The 22,777-nt window shown below is 48.4% G+C and overlaps 2 protein-coding genes across 5 annotated transcripts in view; one reads left to right on the forward strand and one right to left on the reverse strand.

The window, feature by feature from the left end:
- TMEM266 (transmembrane protein 266) overlaps positions 1 to 8,956 on the forward strand; it is a 125,604-nt gene extending 116,648 nt beyond the window's left edge. The window contains exons 10-11 of the mRNA XM_045448970.1: positions 6,220 to 6,282; positions 7,784 to 8,956. Of these exons, the coding sequence (XP_045304926.1) occupies positions 6,220 to 6,282; positions 7,784 to 8,379 (659 nt within the window). The 3' untranslated portion in view covers positions 8,380 to 8,956. The remainder of the gene's footprint in view (positions 1 to 6,219; positions 6,283 to 7,783) is intronic.
- Positions 8,957 to 19,431: 10,475 nt separating this feature from the next.
- Positions 19,432 to 22,777, reverse strand: part of ETFA (electron transfer flavoprotein subunit alpha) — a 77,615-nt gene continuing 74,269 nt past the window's right edge. For 3 of the 4 annotated variants that reach the window (XM_045448980.1, XM_045448982.1, XM_045448981.1), the window contains one exon: positions 19,432 to 19,794. In XM_045448980.1, the coding sequence (XP_045304936.1) occupies positions 19,756 to 19,794 (39 nt within the window). In that variant the 3' untranslated portion in view covers positions 19,432 to 19,755. The remainder of the gene's footprint in view (positions 19,795 to 22,777) is intronic. The other variant, XR_006704505.1, reaches the window with a different exon arrangement.

The following is a 22,777-nucleotide window of genomic DNA, read 5'->3' on the forward strand; positions in this document are numbered from 1 at the left end:
GACCCCACAATCCTGCTTGTCCTGTCTCTGAGCCCCAGTTTTTCCAGAATGAGGATAGTAGCAGAAGCACATCTTCTCTGCGAAGGATTGGGCTTTTGGTCACAGGCACAGCTCTAGTGCATGGTACACAGCAGGTGCCCAGTGAATGTCCGTGCCTCCTTCTATGAGGGCTGCCGAGTCAGGGACCAGGAGCCCCAAACCAGGAATCAGGGCTTCCCTATGGACTTTGGGGCCCATGTCTGCACAGGATGTATGGATGTGGGGTCCTGGGACCCTGCCCCACAGCACCCTCTCTCACCCCTTCCAGGAGGCCCAGCTGACTCAACCTCAGCCTTTCTCTCAACCTCAGCCTTGCCAGGCAAGTTGGGGCTCCACCCCAAGGGCAAACACACATAATGAGCGTTGCCATGGCCAGCACTCGAAGGGCTTTGGGAGGATTAGCCCGGATGCATTTTCAGAATGTTTACACCCCAGGAAGAAAGGTGCCAGGTGGCCAAGAGCAGCTGCTGCAGCTGCCTCAGAAGCCTCAAGACTTTGGGGTTGGTAGGGAATGCCATGGGCCAGGGGTTCAGAAAGGTGAGGGACATCCCAGGGCTAGACTTGACATTCATTATCTCAGTAAATCTTACAGCTTCCCAGCAGGTTGGTGTTTCTCATCCCCATTTCACCTGTGAGGAAGCTGAGGCTCAGAGTGCCTAGGGATTTGCCTGAGACCACAAGGTGGCTGTTTTGTCCTGGAGCCTGTGTTTGTGCCCACCCTTCTTTCCAGCCCCTCCAGGGGCAGCCAGCTCAGTCCTCCCATGGGGTGGTTCTTCCATGGCCCTAGGGACCCTGGGGCCAAATCAAAAGAAACTCTGGGGCAGGAGATTATTCTTAGGTGGAAGGTGGGCAGCCCCTTGTGTAGAGGATGAATGGTGGCCTGTTCCTGGCCACAAGCATCTGTGTCTACCTCCTCTCCTTTTCCCCAAGTTCCCAGTCACCCAACAGTCTCTAGTCTCCAGGCAGGGATCAGGGACAAGGAGAGAGGCTGTGTGCTGAACAGTGAGAGAGAATCCCAGAGGGGGAGGTCCTGGGAGGTCCTGCAGGCCCCCAGACACAGTCATCTGTCCAGTCAACACTATTTATTGGACGCTGGCATATGGCAAGCCTCATGCTAAGTGCTAGAGAGATGCTGAAGAAAATGTGGCCCCTGTGTGGGTCAGGACGGAACCCCAGCCCAAGTGGTCAGTTCTGGAGAAGAAGGCCTGCTTAAAGCAGAGAGCAGGCATGAACAGTGTCAGCATTGCTAGAGGAGTCCAGCAGGCCTCGCTTTCAGATCTGTATCTTAAAGCTCATTCTGAGGCCCCTGTGTGGGAATAGAGGGAGCAAATGCAGACTGGACAAACCTCCAGTGGCCACCTGGGCCCTAGGTTTTGTCAGGCATATTCATGCAGCTAGCCATCCCATTCATTAAACCCAAGACATGACAAGAGTCCAAAGGGGAAAGCATGACATCTGACCTATGGCTAGACCACAGGACCATAACAGAGGGCATCAGGGGTCCCTCGAATAGTCACAGACTTGGTAGGAGTCGGGTGAGGAAAGAGAAAGCACTGAGAAGTGGGCAATCTCCCAGCCTGGGCGGGCAAAGAAACCATTCACCAAGATGGAGGTGGAGGGAGAAACTGAGTTCTATTTGGGACATGTTGAGTCAGAAGTAGCTAGAGGTCATTAAGACGAAGTTGGCCAGTTGCCAGATCAGTCAGAAGTTCAAGAGAGACATCAGGGCTACAGTTCACCTAGCCTAGATTGTGTTTTCCAATGGCTTGGATGAAGATGTGGCAACCTCAAACAGTCAACACTGAGATAGGAGAAAGATCTAATACCTTGGACTGAACCAACATTAAGAGTTCTCTGGGGTGCCTGTGTGGCTTAATTGATTAAGTCAACTCCAACTCTTGGTTTCCGATCAGGTCATGATCTCACAGTTCATGGGTTCGAGCCCCACATCAGGCTCCATGCTGACAGCGTGGAGCCTGCTTGGGATTCTCTCTCTCTCCCTTTCTTTCTGTCCCTTTCCTGCTCGCTCTCTCTCTCTCTCTCTCTCCATCTCCCTCCCCCCTCTCTTTCTGCCCCTCCCCCACTCTCTCTAAATAAATAAATAAGTAAACTTAAAAAAAAAAAAAAGTCCTCCTCAGCAGGCTGCACCTCTATACTGACATTTGCCTGGGATGAGAAACAGGAATCCTCCATGGGGGTTACACAGCCAAGTGTGGTAAGGGCTTGGCCTGGCCCCAGTTACTGCAGAGAAGCTCTGGGTGTCTCGTGAGTCAGTGGAGTAGGGCGGCTGCTGCACCCACTTGGAAGATGTCAGGCTGCATTAGGGGAGTAATCCCGCCAGATTTTAGGAAGGACCAGTCTATTAAGTAATCCTGGCCTTGCAGGGCAGTGGCCAGGATTAAAGGATCTCGGTGTGTGTAGTGCCAAACCCCAAGGTGTGGAGCTATGAAGGCACAGTGAATGCTCCCTCCCTTCCCCTCCTCCACCTGTTTTGGTCACATCTGTAACCCTTAGTGAAGCCTTCAGAGTGGAAAGGCTTGAAAACTGGGGAGGGGTAGAAAATGGACAGTGGTTTCCCAGAGGAGACTTCTCAGGAGGGCCTTTTAAGTGTTTAAGTGTTGGATGGTCTGTCACCATCACATAGACAGTGAGGAGCAGTGGGCTTAGCCTTGGTACCTGTGAAAGACAGGACCAGGGTCTGCAAGGCTTGATTAAATGGAGATTGGCTGTTTGACCAAGGAATGGACATCCTGGTAAGGCCCCGCCTGTGCTCCTCAGAGGCCAGGACTCCTGGCCTCAGTACCCAGCACAGGGTCCAGCACACTGTGATCCTACTGAGCACAAATGAACAAGAAGCTGTCCACAGCTGACTGTTAGAGCTCCTCAACAAAGAGGTAGGCCCTCCCTTCCCCAGGTGTGCAGGCCATGGAGGGGAGAGCCCCCCATCAGGAGGTAGTGAGGTGATAGCCCAGATGCCTCTGGTCCCTTCCCACACTGCTCTCTCACCTCTGGGTGCTTTAGAGCTGGCAGAGGTTTTGGAAGCCATCTAGCCCAGCAACATCACAATCTGCAAGGGCCTCACCTGCCCCTGGTGGTACAGATGAAGAAACTGAGGACCAGAGAGGGGATGTGACCTCAGGCTCCTGTGGCAGTGGCATGCCCCAGGACAAGACCCAGGATCTGGGTTTTGGGTTCGTTTGTTACAATTTGTTTATACAATGTTACATTAGTTTCAAGCGTACAACAGTGATTTAACAAGTTTATTATGCTGTGCTCACCACAAGTGTGGCTACCATCTGTCACCATACAATGCTATTACGATACCATTGACAACATCTCCCATGCTCTACCTTTCATTCCTGGGACTTACTCCATAACCAGAAGCCTGTATCTCCCACTCCTCTTCAACCATTTTGCCTATCTCCCCACCACCTCCCATCTGGCAGCCATCAGTCAGTCTCCATATGTACAGGTCTGTTTCCACTGTTTGTTTATTTATTCTTTGTTTTCTAGATTCCACATGTAAGTGAAATTATATGGTATTTGTCTTTCTCTGACTTATTTAGCATAAGGCCCTCTAGTTCTGTCCATGTTGCCTTAAATGGCATAATCTCATCCTTTTTTATGACTCAGTAATATTTCTCTCTGTGTGTGTACACCACATCTTCTTTATCTGTTCTTTTATCAGTGGACACTTAGGGTACTTCCACATCTTGGCTTTTGCAAATAATGCTGTAGTAAACATAGGGATGCATATATCTTTTCAAATTCGTGTCTTCATTTTCTCTGGGTAAATACCCACTGGCAGAATTCCATGGTCCTTCTATTTTTAATTCTTTGAGGAACCTCCGTATTGTCTCCCACAGTGGCTGTACCAGTTTGCATTCCCACCAACAGTGCAAGAGAGGGTTCCTCTTTCTCCATATCCTTGCCAACACCTCTTATTTCTTGTGTTGTTGATTTTAGCCATTCTGACAGGTGTGAGGTGACAGCTCATTGTAATTTTGATTTGCGTTTCCATGATGGGGAGGGATGTTGAGCATCTTTTCATGTGTCTGTTGGCCAGCTATATTTCTTCTTTGAAAAAAATGTCTGTTCAGGTCCACTGCCCATTTTTTAATTAGTTTGGTTTTTTTTACTGCTGAGTTGTAGGAGTTCTTTATATATTTTGGGTTTTAGCCCTTTATCGAATATGATTTGCAGATAACTTCTCTCATTCAGTAAGAAAGTGGTCCAGTTTCATTCTGCATGTAGCTGTCCATGTAATTTTCTAGGGTCTGGGTTTTTCTTCATCACCCCAGGCCACCTTCTGTGTGTAACTCCCTTAGGATGAATTTTCACAGGTCTGCAGATATTTTAGCCGAGTTCATAGTTCTGCCCGTGTCACAAGGCCCCTGCAGCCATGGCGCAAAGGAAGGGACCGGAACCTCCTGTCTGGCCCAATAGGCCTGGGGGACCCCCTCCTGTCACTGCTTGCCGGAAGCAGCCACACCAGCCACCACCTACTTCCCAGGGTGACCTGCAGGGCTAGACACCATTTACAACATAAATTATAAAGAGCCATGGAGAATTGTATTGCTGTCTGATTCTGAGGGAGCATTGCTGGCTGATCCTGGAACAGGGCCTAGAGCAAGACTCCCTCAGGCCCCTCCCTCAGCTGAGGCATTAATGCAAAACACACCTCTCACCACAGGCATTTAAAGATCAAAAGAGGCCAAAAAAGCTTCTAAGAGCCAGGTCTGCCTGTGCTCACAGACTTCCAGCGTCAGGGCAGATTGGCCTTTGCAGTGATTTCAGGTGTGCCCAGGAAGGCAGCCATAGAAAGCATCTGGTCCACTCATCTGTAGACCACGGCTCCTAGGAGAAGCACCTAGGGGTGTGGACTCCCTCAGACGTCCATAGGAGAGGAAGAACTAGACTTCTGTGTGTTGAAGGCCTTCGTGTGCCTGACCCCACTGGAGAAATTCGACATTCGTTAGCTTGCTTAATCTCCTTAACAGATAAGGGAACTGAGGCTCAGAGAGGACCATTTAGCTAAAATGTGGTAGGTCGAGGTTTGAAATCAGGTCTGATTCTGATAGGTCCTTGTAGGACCCTAGGACCCAGGGGAGACCACGGTTGCTAATGGAGCATACCCTGAGCTCAGCTGACAAGTTACCAAACTGAGTCAAAGATCATCTTGTTACTCTCCAAACCATGCCAGGTCCCTCCTGATTATCACTTGACTCTGATCCCTCCCTTCTGTCCCATCAGGCACCACTTCCCTCCCCAGGACCTGTGAGCCTCACCTGGGCATCGTCTCTGGTCTCCTTGCCTAAATCCTGGCACCTTCTGAACCACTCACCCCACAACCTTGGGAGTGAGTCACACCTGACCGCATTCAAACTTTCATGTGGTTCTTCACTGCCCTCATAACAAGGCCAAGCTCCTTGGGATGGCTTTTGGGGTCTCCAGTCATCTGCTTGTCCTCCCATTCTCAGGCCACTCTGAATTTCTCACCTTTCCTCTCTCCCATTCCCTCTTCATTCCTATCAGGATGATGAACCACCGTTTCTTTGAGATCCTGATCCCATGTCATCTCCTTTGATCTGAACAGCTTTATACCTTGTCATGCATTATTCATGCAGTAACTATTTACTGAGCACTCACCCTGTACTAGGTAGTGGGGAAGCGCAGCCCCTGGTCCATCCCTGTACTGCATGGGAGACTAGGTACTCAGATGGATGAGCCAAGGGGATGTCATCAGTGATCAGCCTCTGCAGCTGTCTGTGTGTGGCCACTTGCAGGGCTTTGAGACTTTTGTACTGAGGATGGCATTTCCGGTCACCCTGAGAACCTCAGGTAGACTCAGAGACTTAGGCCATCCAGGCAGGGAAAACCCTGAGGAACTGTTTCCACACCCCTCATCTCAGAGATGGGGAAACTGAAGACAGAGAAGGAAAGGGCCCTGCCCGTGTCACACGTCAAGCCAGATGCTTCATGAGGACCTGGGTCCCTGATACCCAGGCCAGCCCAGCCTTGGTGAAGAGCCCCACTGAGGATTGGAAAGCAGCAGAGAGCCTCTGGGAGACAGCACCTCCTCTCATGGTGATGGGTAGGGGCTTTAGTACTGGGGGAGGGACATGAACTGGCCACAGCCTGGCGAGCCACCACACTCACCTTTCTCTGTCCTCTGCATAGATGCCGCAGTGAAAGATGACATGAACAGCTACATCAGTCAGTACTACAATGGGCCCAGCAGTGGTGAGTCTGTGTCCAGGGCCGATCTGCACATACCAGAACCTCTCTGTGGCCCCACGCAACCCCTAATGTTGAGAGTGGGGACAACTCGGCCTGGCGTGCCCATCTTCTGTTGCCTGTGAACCATAACTGCAGGCAGAGTTCAAAGACCTGGAGCTTTAACTCCCAGCCAAGTCCAGCACCCAGCTATGGATGTCAAGGGTGGAGTACTCTGTGATTACCAATGAGGGCTGCATGTGGGACCCTCATATGAAAGGGGGGCTGGAGGTTAGAAATCTGAGTGACCTCAGTGCCTCTCAACCTGAGGACCCTTTCAGCATGATCATGATGGGGGTGAGGTAGTTGGGCTTGAGGAGCAACAGGTGTGGGGCATGTCCTTGCTCCAGTTACATTCCATTCTTGCACTTGAAAGAAGTTTCAGGGGAGCCTAGTGGTTTCCACTTACGGGAAAGGTTGAGTTTTAAAATAATATGCAGGCCTATTGGTTCTCAGCCTTTTGGCTAAGATCAAGTGTAAAATAATACGCAGGCCTTCAGTGTCTTGTTTCTCCTTAGCCAGTGTCTTAAACCTTATAGTTTGTATTTCACAGCCTTCAAATCCTTATATATTCCATTGTAAGACTAGAATGTTACATTGTGTGACATGTATAATGCATTGGATTTTTTTCTTCTCTATAATTTAGCCCCCTCAAGATCTCTTTTCTCCCTCTCTTTTTCAAAGCTTCATCCAATCTGCTGATTTCAAACACCATCATCTCTAGCTCAGACCTCTCACCCAGTGCACTCACCCCACAACTTTGGGGAGAGAGACCTTGCCCTCACTGTGCCTGCCCACTGTAATTTGGCCCCTGGATACTTTTCACTTAAAGACCTTCTGAAGTGTCCTCTGTCCTCCCCCTGCAATGCTTCCTTCAGGGATGAATCAATCTTCTGAAGACACAGCTCTGATCATGTCACTCTCAGACTAGCCCCAGTTAAAACTTTGAATGACTCCCCCTGACCATGAAACCCAAATTCCTTGTCCTGGTACCTCATGCCTTCTGAGTTAGGATGTTGGCATTAATAACCCCAGCAGCACTGTGGTTTAACTAAATCAACAAAGGTCCATGGCAGATCATCCAGGTACTCTGCTCCCAGGTTGTCATCTTTCCTTCAGCACCCAGTGGGCAGAACAGCTACCATCTATTCTAGAGCATTGCTGACTGCCAGGCAGAGCAACAGCCGTTTACCGTTTATATAGATGCCACAGATCAGTTCTCACAGATAATTGACCAGTGCGTGTCCCATGTCCACACGAGTTCACCAAGACGAGGGCAGGGCATAATCCTCCCTCAGGGCAGGCCAGCAAACATTGGGAAATTGGACCACAGACCAACCCCCCCTACCCCCCCAGCAGAGCCCAGGCACACTCACTGTCCACCATTCAGGTCAGAGCCACCCGCATCAGGGCCTGCAGAGGTGTGGCATAGGGAGAAGTGTTACCAGCATCCCCTCCTTTCTTGCAGACAGTGGTGTTCCAGAGCCAGCTGTGTGTGTAGTCACCACAGCTGCCATCGATGTCCACCAGCCCAACGTCTCCTCTGACCTCTTCTCAGTCGATGTGCCCCTGAAGCTCAGCAGCAATGGCACCCGTGCAAGTGCCACCTCCGAGAGCGCCTCCCGCTCTGCTCACAGCTCCGTCACCCGGGCCCAGAGCAACAGCAGCCAGACACTGGGCTCCTCCACAGACTGTAGTACCACCCGTGAGGAGCCGTCCTCAGAGCCCAGCCCCTCTCCTCAGCCACTGCCTCTACCACCCCAGCAGCAGATGGCAGAGGCCACGGTCCAGGACCTGCTGTCCTCCCTATCAGAGGACCCCTGCCCATCCCAGAGGGCCTTGGACCCAGCCCCTGTCACCTGGCCCAGCCCAGCGGGCTCGGCCCAAACCAGCCCCGAGCTGGAGCACAGGGTAAGTCTTTTCAACCAGAAGAATCAGGAGGGCTTCACTGTCTTTCAGATCAAGCCTGTCATCCACTTCCAGCCTGCTGCACCCATGCTGGAGGAGAAATTCAGATCTTTGGAATCCAAAGAGCAAAAGTTGCACAGGGTCCCTGAAGCCTAGAGCCTCCAGGTGGGCTGCATGGGAGGAGGAGGGAGAGCTATCTGGATGCTCTCCTAGAGCCCCAGAGGCAACCAGGGGCATCACTCAAGGCCCGGGAGCCCACCTGGCCTCCCTCAGGGTGCTGCCTGCCTCCAGGGAGGTGTCACCAGGCCAGGAGGCCACATGCCTCAGACCTCAAAGCCCAGAGCTGGCACCTCTTCTGGCCCTGCTCAGGGGAGGGTGGTGCTCATGGCTGGGGTCTTTTTAAACCATTTTTACAAAAACCAGCCTGTGGCCCAGCTTCAGCAGGGTAGAGCGCAGGGGCAGCCCAGCCTCTTCCGTTGCCTTTGTTCCTGGTGCCCACCCCGGACCCTTGGGAACAGCACTGTGAGCAGGGGCTATCTAGCCCCACCCCCAAGCCGTCTTTTCTGGGAATCTTGGGTGGAGCCGACACAATCATACAAAGACCACCATCTGAGCCTATTTCATTCATCCTCATTCTCATTCGGCATGAGCATTTCTGAGTCTTTTCCAGACAAGTCTAGTTTTCACCTTCATAGGACATAATGAGATGAATCTGGAGGTGGGTGGGAGGGTCACTGGGGGGGTGGGGGGACAGCTGTTTTCCAATCTTGGCTTTAATAATAAAAACCAACTGCACTGAGACTTCTGGTTGGCAGAGGTTTTCCTTTGCAATTGCTAGCCCAGGTGAAGAAGCATGAGTGGGTTTGGGTTGGCCTGGCCTGGTGTAAAGCCACCCAGGTAGGCCCAAGCCGCACCCAGCAGCTCTTGAGGCCTCTACAGAGTGGAAGGAGCCCTGGACCCCAGGCAGGAAGTTCTCACACTGCCTGGCTGTGTGACTGCACTGGTCTCTTCCTGCTCCTTCATCTCCCCACCAAAACAGAGCTTGGAATTTTGCCTTCCTTGCTGACAACACCAGTTCCCACACCCAGTTCCCTGACCCAGGTCTCCATTCCTTGGGGACCTCAAACTCCAAAGGTCCACAACCGAGTGCGGTATCTTGCCTGAAGCCTGCTCTTCCTCCCAAGTTCCCAGCCAGGGCACCATCATCTACCCAGCTACTACCATGCATGGCATGGGCATCATTGGCTCCCTCCTCATCCCTCACAAGCAGTGGTAAATCCTGGCCATTCTGCCCTTCAAAGCACCTGCCCTAAACCCCATCACAGCCTTGCTGAGGCCCAGGCGCCACCGCTGGTTCCACATTCCACTAGTGGGCCCTTCCAGGCTGATGAGCCTGGTGCGTGTCTCCCTCGCTGAAAAGCCTCCAAGGAATTCTGTGTTTATAACCGCTATGTTTTGTTTTATATGTACACAAAAGGGAAGACTTAATTCCAAGGGCTCCCATTGCCCCAGCTGAACTTCTCAGTGTGTTCATAGCCCCTTCCACTTACCTGTCCTTCTGGCTACCCTCCCAACCTGTTCTTTGTCCCCTCCACCTTTAGGTTGTTCTCACTGTATCTCACTAGTCCCTCCCTATAGTTCAGGGTGTCCTCAGGACTTCTGTGTCCTCATGTGGACTCATCATGATAGTGCAGTGATCCCATGGCTGGGTCAGCATCTGCTTCCCTGCCTGCCTCCCCTTGGTCCTCAAAAACAGGGATCAGGCCTGAGTCCCATTAGAACCCCAGAACTGTGCATAAAAGGCCACAAGCTTGGGCAGAGCCACTTGGGAAAGATGGCTAAATTGTAAGGTATGACCACATGCAGGCAAAGAGCATCCACTTGATTCCTGGGGAGATGAGCAGTGTCCACTTGAGCCATTTGGGGGGAGTAATCTGAGGCATTCTGAGTGGCTAGCAATGTCATTACAGTTTCCGTTACTGAGCGCTTCACTAGGGCCTCTACTGGAGCTCCTTTAAGCCTTCCAACAATCCTGTGAGGCCAGTATACTAGCCCTGTTACACAGATGGAAGAAACTGAGGTTCAGATAGGTTTAAGAGACTTTCCTGAGGTCAGACACTAATAAGAGAGGCACTGAACCTGGAGCCCAAATCCACCTGGTAGTGTGTTGAGTGCTAAGGCTCCCAGCTTTCATAGCTTTTGGAAGCAAAGTGGTACTCACAGCTTTTGTCACATAATGGGTGGAGGGTATTACATGATTTATAATCTCTAGGGTAGGAGCCATAAGGGTCTGTAATTAGTGGTCTGCACCTGCTGGACTAGAAACAGCTACTGTCCTCAGCCAAACCCAGCTTGCTGAGCTCCCATTGGCCCAGCTCTTAGGGTACCCCAACAGGTGGTGGAGCCTGCCCTGCACCAGAGGAGAGACCCCACTCCTAGCCAGCACTCGCCTCTGCTCTGGACTTCTACTCCAGAGAAAACCACAGGACAGGGAGGAGAGCAATGGGGTAAGATGCTAGGCAAGTGGCACCTGCTCTCTGCTTCAGTTTCCCCATCTAGAAATGGGGTTTACAGAAGAGCTCTACTTTTGAAAGCTGATTTCTTAGGGAATTTGCGAACTGCTGTGAGGTGAAAGTCTGCCTGAGCACTCAATGTTGGCCTCATGCCTGAACGGGCAGTACCAGTGTTAGCATTGCCCCATGGGCCAATTAAAACTGAGGACAGGGGCGCCTGGGTGGCTCAGTCGGTTAAGCGGCCGACTTCGGCTCAGGCATGATCTCGCAGTCCGTGAGTTCGAGCTCCGCATCGGGCTCTGTGCTGACAGCTCAGAGCCTGGAGTCTGCTTTGGACTCTGTGTCTCCCTCTTTCTGACCCTCCCCCGTTCATGGTCTGTCTGTCTCAAAAATAAATAAACGTTAAAAAAAAATTTTTTAAATAAATAAATAAAACTGAGGACAGAGATACAAAGAGGAGGTCCTCTCAGAGGACAGAGCCCACAATCATAGCATTAGAGGGTGCACACAGATGGAGGAAGCCACTTGCTTGCCTGGGGACAGGCATGGGGTGGAGTCCCAAGGCCTGGAATGCAGGAGGAGGAGGGTAAAAGCTTTGGCTTTCACTGCTCCCCTGGGTGCCATAGCCCAGAGTTATGGTTGGTGGGCAGCTGGGGGTCAGTGGAGATGGAGCCTGAGCACTCCCTGGGAGGTTTGCAGCTCTGGGAAATGGTTTCCCCTTACTCATCCACCCTTTCACAGAGCCCACTCTGGTGCCCTCCCAGAAGGGAATAGAGCTTAGGTAAGAGCCACTGTCTCTTATGAGCCAATGAGGGGGTGATAACAATAATGGCTCCCATTGATTCACTTCCTGTTGTCACAGGTGCTCTCTGCGACCTTCCCTCTTTATCACAATCTGCAAAGTGGCATTCTTTTCCTTGCTTTCCAGAGGAAAAAACAGGCACAGAATGATGGATTAAATGACTTGCCCAAGGGCACACAGCTAAGTGGTAAACTAGTGGCAGGATTCAAACCCAGGTATATCTCAGTCAGATGTCATGCTGGATATGCTGGATTGAGCTTCCTGGAATTAAACTGGGTGTCAATAAGAGAACAGTCGCTAGGGGCACCCGGGTGGCTCAGTCAGTTAAGCCTCCGACTCTAGATTTCCATTCAGGTCATGATCTCACTGTCTTGAGATAGAGCCTGGCAAGGGGCTCCGTGTTGGGCATGGAGCCTGCTTAAGATTCTCTCTCTCTCTCTGTCTCTGTCTCTCTCTCTCTCTCTCTCTTTCTCCCTCTGCCCCTCCCATGCTCACACACTCTTGCACTTTCTTTAAAAAGAAAGAAGGAAAAAGGGGGTGGGGGGAAGCAGGAGATAGAAATCTGGACTCAGCCCCCCAGGCCATTCATCAGCCCACATGGCCCTCTCAGTCTAGAGGTACCAGCCCACTGTGTCTGCAGAGTGCCATGGCCCCTTTTGCAGAGCCAGCCTCGCTGCTCAGCCTTTCCACCGTAGCTGGAGATGAGCCAATCCTGCGGCCAGGGTGCCACCCTGACAAGAGGACAAGGCTCAGAGCCTGCAGGGCTACTGAGCAGCTCACAGCAGAGCTGGACCAGAGCCCTGCAGACCTGGTTCAAAGTCTGCCCAGGACTGGAGAGCTGTAAGGCCCTCCCCCACTGAAGAACGTACCGGCCCCTTGCCTGCCAGCTCAGTGCAATGCATCTAACCCAAGCCTTGGCTTTTCAGATCAAGTCCACAACTGTGGGGATCTTCATAGATCCTGCATGGTCAGAGGCTAGTGGTCTGGGATTCTCTTTAGTGTGGTGGGTATTCATTCCATCCATGACCCTCAGTTCAGGAACTTCTATCTCACTCCAAGACAGCTCTTGACAGAAGCTCTTGTTCTGGTGTTGCCTCCATGCTCCTCTCTGGTGCAACTTCCTCATCTCTAAAGAGAAAGACTAAGAGTGGAAGCTCTACTCTGAGCTACAGAGAGCCTCAAATAAGGTCCAAGGAAGCCTTCTTAAAAGAGTTTCTTACTAACCAGTCAACAGGATACTTGTGTAGAGTTGCTTAACAAGGACACCCAACAACTCTAGGGGCTGGCATGGTTAACCCCAACTTTTGAATGGACTTCTCAAGACTGGAGAGAAGTCAGGATCACTCCACCTCCATCCTTCACCTCAGGTACTGTTCTGCATCTAGAGTGTGTCTAAGCCCAGGCAGTTGGATTCTCAATCCAGCACTGTTTCCAGTTACACGGCTCCAAGTGAATCCCTGGACCCACTTCCTCCCCCTGTACAACAGGAATAATAACTCCCAGCCTCCCTGCCCCCATGAGGGTTGCTGGGATAGCTAATGACATAATGGAAGGGAAAGCCCTTTGAGAATGTGTCAAGGGAGACACAAACAGAAACCATCTTTATTAATAATAGATGTCTGGGGTGTTGCACTGCCTGCCCATGTTCAGCACTTCTGGGGAAGGCTGTGCAGGAGATGCTCAGTTGTTTCATTTGCTGCAGCAGCTAGTGTGGTGTATGGAGGTATATGGGTGGTGACAGGGTGTGAGCCCTGCCCCCCAGCCCCATTGCCAGCCAAGCCACTGTCTGCTCCTACAGAGCTCATCCCTGCTCTCATATCCCCAACAGTTCCTTTGTAGGTAATGCCTTGGAGTCACCCTGAGTTAGCTAAGAGAGCACTGTTGTTCCCCAGACAGGAAGCACCTTATCTGCCTTTCCTCCCCCTTTTCCAGTACAAGCTAAAAGCCTGTTTTTCCAACATAAACTGAGCAAGGATTTTTTTTTTTTCGCTCCAGTGCTGAAAAGTTTGGTAGTGTCTCCTGGTGAATAGTTAATTCAATTATCCAAATAAAATGATGGAACATTTGCTGAATTTACTGCACGCTACCAAAGAGACCACGCTAGCATAATCTTATGCAGAGCCGTAGGCTACAGCATAGGGGAGCAGACTGTTCATCTTGAAACAAGCAAATGAAATTGACTACCCTAGAGATCAATCAGGACATTAAACACTGTGATGAATGTGGAAGAATCCTTCAGTGTCTGAGATTTATGGGGCACCTTTCACCAAGCGCTCTAGGAGCCTCCTCAACATCAATTATGCCTCATAACTAGGTAGGCTCACCTCTGCCTCCACTGCATAAAGAAGGGATGTGGGGTTCTGGGACCTGGGTTTGCTAAATGTTGCAAAAGATAGCCAGTGTGCAGACCAGATCCAGATTCTAGTACAAAGACCCCTGCTTCCCTGAGCAAAGACTGGCTCAGAATTGAGGAATGTCGGGCTAGATGGGGACTCAGGGACTGGGGTCCAGAGTCAGTCATGTTCTTGGTGTTTCTGTTCCTTGTCCTTGCTGGGCCTTCTGCCTGGGGTGCAGTTCTTTGGTTATTTTGACAGCTCCCTCTGAATTTGGCTCAGCTGTCTCATCTTGCTCCTCTCTGTGTCAGCCTGCCTCAGCCAGGCTGCATTCATTAGATACGTCCACCATGATCCCAGAGAGGACAGGATATGTAGTTGAGAGAATTTGGCCTAAGGTCTCCATTTACTAGTCATGAATCCTTGGGCAAGTGTTTTAAGGTCTGTAGGTGTTGGTTTTCTTACCTGGAGAGTGGGGACCGCTACTACGCCTTGTGGGATGAGGAGGCGAGAATGAGGTAATATATGTAAAGGGTTCAGCAGAGCATCCTGGACATAAAAAGCTCTCAAAAATAATTTTTGTCTCCATCTGCCTTTGTTTGAGATCTGCCAACACATTTAAGCTTTAAGATTAAAGCTTAAAGACAGCTTGAAAGATTACCAAATCCAATTTGCCATTTTACAGATGATGAAAATGAATCCCAAAAGAAGGAACATGACCAGGTTGCTTCTGAGGCAGTAACAAAACCAGGATAAGAACACAAGTGTCCCTATGACCAGCCCATTCAGTGTTCAGTCCTGAACTGTTCAGTCCCCAATGTTCCCCACGCAACCCCACACTGGGAAAGAGAACAGCCCTCTGAGCTGGAGGTGAGCGCAGAAATAGTAGCAAACCTGACAACCAGTTGTGGGAGGCAAAGACAGAAACCCAGACAAGTGAAGCCTCACCAGGACCTGACCACGCACCAATCCAGATACCATAGAAAGTAATTGCCAGCTTCCTTCCCAATAAATTCCTAATTCCATCTCTGTTCCATGCTTCTAATGACAAGCTCACTGTTTTGGGGCAATGTCAGCAGAAGAAGAGTCCTGGAGAAGCTGGGAGACATTGGGAGGCAGCCTGGTGTGGTGGAAAGGGACTCTAGACCTGGAGTCCTGTTCAGATTCCACATTTCACTGACTGCGCCTCTCTGGTTACCTCTCAGCCCATTTGTTCATCCACGAAGCAGGGATAACAATATCCATTTGGGGGATTGTTGTATTAGGGTTTTATTAGGGAAGGATAATAAAATGCACCTAGTAGATTCTTAATAAATAATATTTGCCACAAATTCTGGTGTGTTCTAGTTTCACCATTTGCTTTGTGACCTGGGGAAATCACCTTCTGAGAGCCTGATTTCTTCACCCTTTCCACCTCTGATGGGGTAACTTACATGAAAGTGTTTTATAAACCAACAGTTAGCAACTCTTCTTCACTTGTGCTCTCCACAAAACATTTTTTTTTTTTTTTTTTTTTTTTTAGAGAAGAGCAGTTTCTTTTTTTTTCTCAACGTTTATTTATTTTTGGGACAGAGAGAGACAGAGCATGAATCGGAAACAGGCTCCAGGCTCTGAGCCATCAGCCCAGAGCCCGACGCGGGGCTCAAACTCACGGACCACGAGATCATGACCTGGCTGAAGTCGGACGCTTAACCGACTGTGCCACCCAGGCGCCCCACACAAAACATTTTTTAAAACCTAGGGCACTATGAAATTGTGGCAGTATATCACCCTATATGGGCTTTTTACAAGGTTATCAAACTTCCTTTAGCTCAGCAATAGCTAACCAAATCCATCTGTTGTAATCAAGTGTTTTTTGGGTTTCCCAGCCTTTTAAGCCCACTTTTATGTAGACCAAGACAAAAATCCCTCGTGAGAGCGTGAAATGCAACCAAGCTGATCATCCCTTTCAGAAAGATAGCAGAGAGCACTTATGGCTGGCGTTTTAAGCCCTCCAGCCCTGTATAGACACGCCCAGGCTCCACCGGCAGCATGGCTCCCACACTATCCCAGGAGGAAGAGCCCCCACTCTCTGCCAGCCTCGCCCACAGGACTGGACCCATTTCCACAGTCTCCAGGGACCCATTTGGTAACCAAAGAGCTTTCAGTCAAACCCATCTGGGGCAAAAGGCCAAAGGATTCCTGCAACAGCCTTCCAATCTCTTCCATCTTCTGCTCCATCTATCCTGAATATACCACCAGGTTAGATTATTTCCCTAGGTTAGATTATGGGACCCTCCTGAAAAAAAAGTCAATTTTTTGCTAGGAGGGTGCTTAAGACTTGCTCAGGTGGCAAGGTCTCAGGAAGTCAGGTAGCAGTTTGTGGAACATTCTTGATATACAGACATATTTATTTAAAAAAAATTTAAACGTTTATTCATTTTTGAGAGAGAGCACGAGCAGGGCAGGGGTGGGCAGAGAGGGAGGCACAGAATCTGAAGCAGACTCCAGGCTCTGAGCTCTCAGCACAGAGCCTGATGGAGGGCTCAAATTCACGAACCACAAGATCATGACCTGAGCCAAAGTCAGAAACTTAACTGCTTAACTGATGGAGCCACCCAGGTGCCCCGATATACAGACATATTGCTTATATTCCTAAGAGAAGGCATAGCAGCCACCAAAGTTTTAGGGGGGAAAAAAGTAAGACAGGATTGGGAAAATTCTAGTGATTTTCCCTGCAAATCAGGAAAAGACCTCTATACCTTTCCCGGTACCATTCCTGGTCCAGCTCCTGAAATAGCAGTATTCCTTGAGGGCAAAGTTTGAGAACCACTGACTTATGAGGGAAAAGTCCAAATTCCTCAGTATATCAGTCAATGGCCTCCACAATCTGGCCTTAATTACCTATCAGCCTCAACCCCCTTCCTGACTCCCCCCTCCAATCCCAGTCTCCATCTCTGACCACTTCAAGCATCTATGTGAGCTCAGATCTGTTTCTACTTCTACCCCACATACTGATATCAAAGCCTCTACCCCAGAAAGAATGACGGGGCCGGCCCACTAAGGAAGCCCTCTCTGTATATGTTCATACTGTATGCTTTTCTAATCACTCATGGTAGCTGCAAAATCTTGGGGGGAAAGGCTGTGCCTCCAGAAGCCTGTATTCTTAGAACCCAGCAGGATGCTACTTCAGGGCAGTGGCTGGGCCAGACTCTTCTAAGTGTTTACTCCGTAGTCCCACACAGCAAAGCAGGTGGGCCAGGGAACCCAGCAGGGAATGTCCCCCCACAGTACTGCTGAGAGAACTACACTAGGGAAAATGCTGGCTTTCGTGCTTTCTCAACTACTGAAAAGCTGAGATCAGGCTCTCATTGGGTCTCAGTCCATAGAGTGAGGTAGTCATTTGCTTGATTTAGATGGCCTCAAGGACCTATTCAGCTCTTTGCTCACAGGGCTGGCTTTCAACATGTGTATTTCTGCTCTCTCAGGGATTGTCTGGCCAAAGTAATCAGACCACCCAACTCCCAGGGGCTGTATGAGGCTAACCAAAGACTTCAAAAAACTAGGGAGAAAAGCAGAAAACACACACACCCACACACACACTAAAGAAAGCTACCCCTAACATCTTTCCCCACACTGCTTCCAGCTGTTCTTCTGAGTCCTCAAGCCTGATATAGGGGCAGAGTCATTAGGAGCTGACAGCTTGGTGTCCAATAAAACATGGTATGAAAAGAACACACCAAATTGCACCTTCTGGCATATATTATAGTTTTAACAATTTGCCACCACCCTGCACAGCTGCCTTTTTAAGGTAAACTCTAAGTAGGCACTTAGAGGGGCTTCTGAGTTGAATAAAATCCTGCTGGAGAGACAAACCCAGAACACCATCTCTCCTCCCCAGCTAGGATCCTGAATGTGTGCCCAGCCCACCTGGCACTGAGTACTTAGCGCCCTTTACCTGAGGTTACTGTGCAGCAAGTCTCCCTGTTCCTTGGGTCGAGGTGAGGCAGAAACCCACACTGGTGAAACCATGGCTCTGAAGCCAGACTTCCTGGTTTCAAATCCTGGCTCTCATGTACAGGCTATCTGAATTTGGGCAAGTTACAGAACCTCGCTGTGCCTCAGCTTCCTCATCTGTAAAAATAGGGATAATAATAGCATTTATCCTACAGTGTGCTGTGAGGACTGAAGGTTTAATAAGTGTGAAGTGTTCCAGTGGCGCCTAGCATATAGTAAGCGCGTAGTACTTGATGCTATTATGGAGATGGGGTGTGGTGGTCATGACAGGAGGAAACCAAAGGAGAGAAAGACCAATCAGTTCCATTCTGAGGCTGGGAACCACACAGACGTGCCACCTGGGACTGGTCCTCCCTGAGCCAGCACACCCCAGACTAGGGGTCCCTCTCCACTTGTCACCTGTGCATCTCTCCTATCCCCAAGGTACAGTGTCCAACAGGGTAAAGGGAGAGGGCCCTAAGCAAGGTTTACTCCCCTGGGAAGAGCCTCAAACCTGTGGTCTTGGACAAGTCTTCGTTTTCTTCACCACTTCTCTGTGCTTCAGTGTCCCATCTGAACAAGGGAGCTGAACCAGATGATTGCTCTCAGCCCTGACATTGTACAATGCTGTGCTTCATTTTATTGCCATCTTTTCATCCTATTAGGTTCAAGAAGGCTGAAATGCCAGAGGCATTTAACTTCTAAAAGTGTTTCATAGCAAGGGATTATGACACAAATCAGTTCAACTAGTTGGTTAGTTCAACTAGCCAAGCCCCAGGCTGGCCACATAAAGGGACTGTTTGACAACATCCGCCCCTCCCCTCATGTACCACTGGTCACTTCCTATGCCCTCCCTGAGGTTTCCTCGTCCTGTTAACTACTACAACTTCTGCAGATCTGCTTCAGACACAACTGTCTTCATTCTACTTGCCTGCTGGCTCCTGGCTTTTCCAGACTCCAGATAACTGCCTGTACCTTCCCACAGAATGGACCAAGCCTCACTAGCCTCTGTTCTTGGTCTCGCACTCATACTAGCTTCTAGCCCCCGTGGCACTCTTGATCTCAGCTGTGCCCTAGGGGGCAGAGTGAGAGTGCCAGAGGCAACCGCAAGTGTGGCCATCTCCCATGCCTGGCTGCTTCCTAAGAGAACCCAAAGGAAGCATCAGGAGGGCCAGAGAAAAGCCAAAGCAATCTCTGAGCAGGAATTTAAACATAATATCAAACTATCTGTTAACAAAAGAGGCCATATTGTGGCAAAGCAGCCCCTCCTTCTCCATTCCCCTCTTCTTTATAGACACAAATTCCTCTATAAGCTGACAAAACTTTAAAATGAAATGGAAAATTTAATTTAACTTAAGCCAACTAAATATATTCAGTAGATTCAGGTTTATCAGATCTGCTTTTGTCATATTAGTTATGGTTTTCTGAAGACTGGAATATATTTAATATTCATGCTTTTTTAGCTGAATTTGCCAATCTAGTTCCCTTCTCTCAATAATCATATTAAGATGATTAGTCTGGTGGGAGCATTCGTTTTTATAATCTTGCATAAAACCCAGAGTCCTCCATGAACAAGACAGGCAAAGAATAAATCAATTTTTACTCATTTTCTTCAGTTTTTTTTCTTTATGAAGCTAGGCATATTTCTGGTAGTAGTTTTAAAGCTGTGGAAATGTTTTATTATTATATATTTTATTACAGAATTAGAAAATTTCAAAAAGTAATTGTTTGGAACCACAAATAATTAAAAAGAAATATAATAACAGGCTCATAAAAAAGCATTCTGGCATCTGTGAGAATTTTTTCTTAAATTACGATATTTAGCTCTTCATACTTTTGATTATACTAGCCATGAATTTCTACTTCAACTGAATACTTTGATATATATTCCTTCTTGAAATATGGTAACTCATTTTTTCTTCAGCAGCTCAGTCATTTCAGGAACTACCTGCAAATTAAAAAAAATAAAAGTAATTAAGCAATTTGAGCCTTTAGTGTGCTACAGTCATAGCTCCTTAAGAAGTACACGGAGGCCAAAAGAAGCCACGCGCATCACTGCTGAGGCACGAGGTGCCCCTCCCCCACCCAACTCCCCCCTTCGGTGGCCTCCCTCCCATCTGTGGGAAGACTATACACGTTTGCAGGGAGAAACCACCCAGACACACGGCTGGCAGGACCACTGGCCCACGCACTGCCTAGGAACCTTTCTGACACAACCACAAACCTTACAAAGGCACCACAGAAACGGGAGTCCAATTTTTATTTTGTGTGGAGAGTAATGTGTATTTTTTACCTTTATGTTTTCTGGGCATTCTTCCTTCCCTTACTGTACTCTGGCCTTTCCTTCAAAGTCCATACCAAAGTCTCTTCCTTAGTCATGACTCTTGCTGGCCCCCCCAGCACTTGTTTTCTCATTGTTCGTTTGCTCACTCATCTTTCCTTCCACAAACACTACAGTTGCTTCTTCAGCACATGTTACTATCTTTCTGCACTTAAAAACAGGCTGCACGCTGAACATTCAATTTCACCATTCTTTATGAAAATAAAGGTTGTGCTAATGCCATGTCTGGTCAACAGACAAAATAAGAAACCACAGTGAAGGAAAACTGACGGAGTTGGCTCCCATTTTAAAATGGATTAATTACTAACCCTTAGTCTTGGCAGTTCAGGGGCTGCAACTGGAACTTTCAGTGTGAAGCTGCTTTCAGCCTGGACAAGAGGAGGCTGTGAGTGGGGACTGCAGGGGAGGGTCACATGGAGCCCACCTGAAAACTAGCCGAGCCACTTGTGTAAAACATCAATTACCCAGTCTTCCATGGGGCTGTCGACTGTCCTAGCTCAGAGAGATCCCAGTTGAACTCGCCACTGATGAATATAGCCTCTCAATTATTTAAGAGAGCTACATTTCCATTAGGTGGAAATAATGTGTTCGTACAAAATTTATTAAGGAAATTGTCGACATGTTGTTTCTTCCGAATGTCACTTTGTCTCCAGCCTGTTAAAAGGCCCATGTTTACCATGGAGCCAGCAGGCATTAGCTAAGGGGCAGCATTAGGTGCTGGCACCACTTGTCCCAGCTTTCCTCGGTGGAGAGACCATGAGCTTATGCCAGTCACACAGATGACATGCTAAACAAGCCTCACATGGGACCGACGTGTTTCATGAAAAATAGGCTAGAGCCCAACAACTTCTTTTAAATGAAACATTTAACCTGAGTTAGAACACACAATTTTTAAAAACCTTACAGAACGTCTCCCTGCCACACTACCCAAAATAGGGTTAAGAGGACTCTGTCCATCATCTATATCCTTTTTTATTAGATTAACCTCAGACTTTCCAGGCATACCACACAATGCCTTACTTAGGGAAAAGAAAATGCCAACTCCGGTTCACTGAATATCTTATAGCCTGAGCAAACTCAAAGATCCGGATTCTTATTTTTATTTTAGATATTGTAGAGGCAGCTCTCTATTCAGTAAGACTAAATGAAAATAAATTTACATTTAAAATAAGATATTCTGGGGTGCTTGGGTGGCTCAGTCGGTTAAGCATCCGACTTCACCTCAGGTCATGACCTCACAGTTCATGAGTTTGAGCGCCACGTAGGGCTCTGTGCTGACAGCTCAGAGCCTGGAGACTGCTTTGGATTCTGTGTCTCCCTCTCTCTCTGCCCCATTCCCACTTATGCTCTCTCTCTCTCTGTCTTAAAATATTTAAAAAAGAAAAGTAACAGCTGTTAACAAAGATGTGGAGAAACTAGAACATTTGCACACTGCTGAATGTAAAGTGGTGCAGCCACTAGAGAAAGCAGCTTGGAGATTCTTTGAAAAGCTAAACACAGATTTACCACATTATCCAGCAATTCAAAGGTATATACCCAAAGGAAATCAAAGTGGGGACTTAGAACAGATATTTGTAGGCCTATAATCATTGTACTGGATTAGACAAAAGTTTCACATATATGACACCTACTAAAGGACAAGCAATAAAAGAAAAAATAAACTGGACTTCAACAAAATGTAAACCTGTATGCGTCAAAGGACACCGAGAAAGTGAAAAGACAGGAGCTCCCCTCTACTTGTTAGATGGGATGCTGCCTGATTCATGACTCATTTAATAAAGCCAGTAATTGGGGCGCCTGGGTGGCGCAGTTGGTTAAGCGTCCGACTTCAGCCAGGTCACGATCTCGCGGTCCGTGAGTTCGAGCCCACGTCAGGCTCTGGGCTGATGGCTCAGAGCCTGGAGCCTGTTTCCGATTCTGTGTCTCCCTCTCTCTCTGCCCCTCCCCCGTTCATGCCCTGTCTCTCTCTGTCCCAAAAATAAATAAACGTTGAAAAAAAAAATTAAAAAAAAAAAAATAAAGCCAGTAATAAAAATAAATAAGTAAATTGCAAAAGAAAAGAAAAAGAAAAGAAAAGAAAAGAAAGAGGGAGAGAGAAAAAAGGAAAAGTCAACCCACAGAACGGAAGAAAATATTTGCAAATCATATACCTAATAAAGAACTTGTATCCAGAATATATAAAGAACTCTTATAACTCAACTACAAAAAGACAAATAACACAACTTTAAAATGGGCAAAGGATTTGCACAGACATATCTCCAAAGAAAATACATTATAAATGGTCAATAAAGACATGAAGAAATGCTCATCATCATTAGCTATCAAGGAAATACAAATCAAGACCACAACAAGTTACCATTTCATACCCATTAGGAAGTCTGTAACAAAAAAGATGGGATAGTAAGAAGTGTTAGTGAGTGTATGGAGAAATTGGAGCCTTCATATACATTATTGGTGGAAACGTAAAATGGGGCAGCCACTTTGGAAAACAATCTGACAGTTCTTCAAAATGCTAAAAATAGAGTTTTCAAGTGACCCAGAAATTCCATTCCTAGATATATACCCAAACAAGATAAAAACATATATGTAT

Source organism: Leopardus geoffroyi, chromosome B3 (assembly GCF_018350155.1).
Source record: "Leopardus geoffroyi isolate Oge1 chromosome B3, O.geoffroyi_Oge1_pat1.0, whole genome shotgun sequence".
In the NCBI taxonomy this organism is placed as follows: domain Eukaryota; kingdom Metazoa; phylum Chordata; class Mammalia; order Carnivora; family Felidae; genus Leopardus; species Leopardus geoffroyi.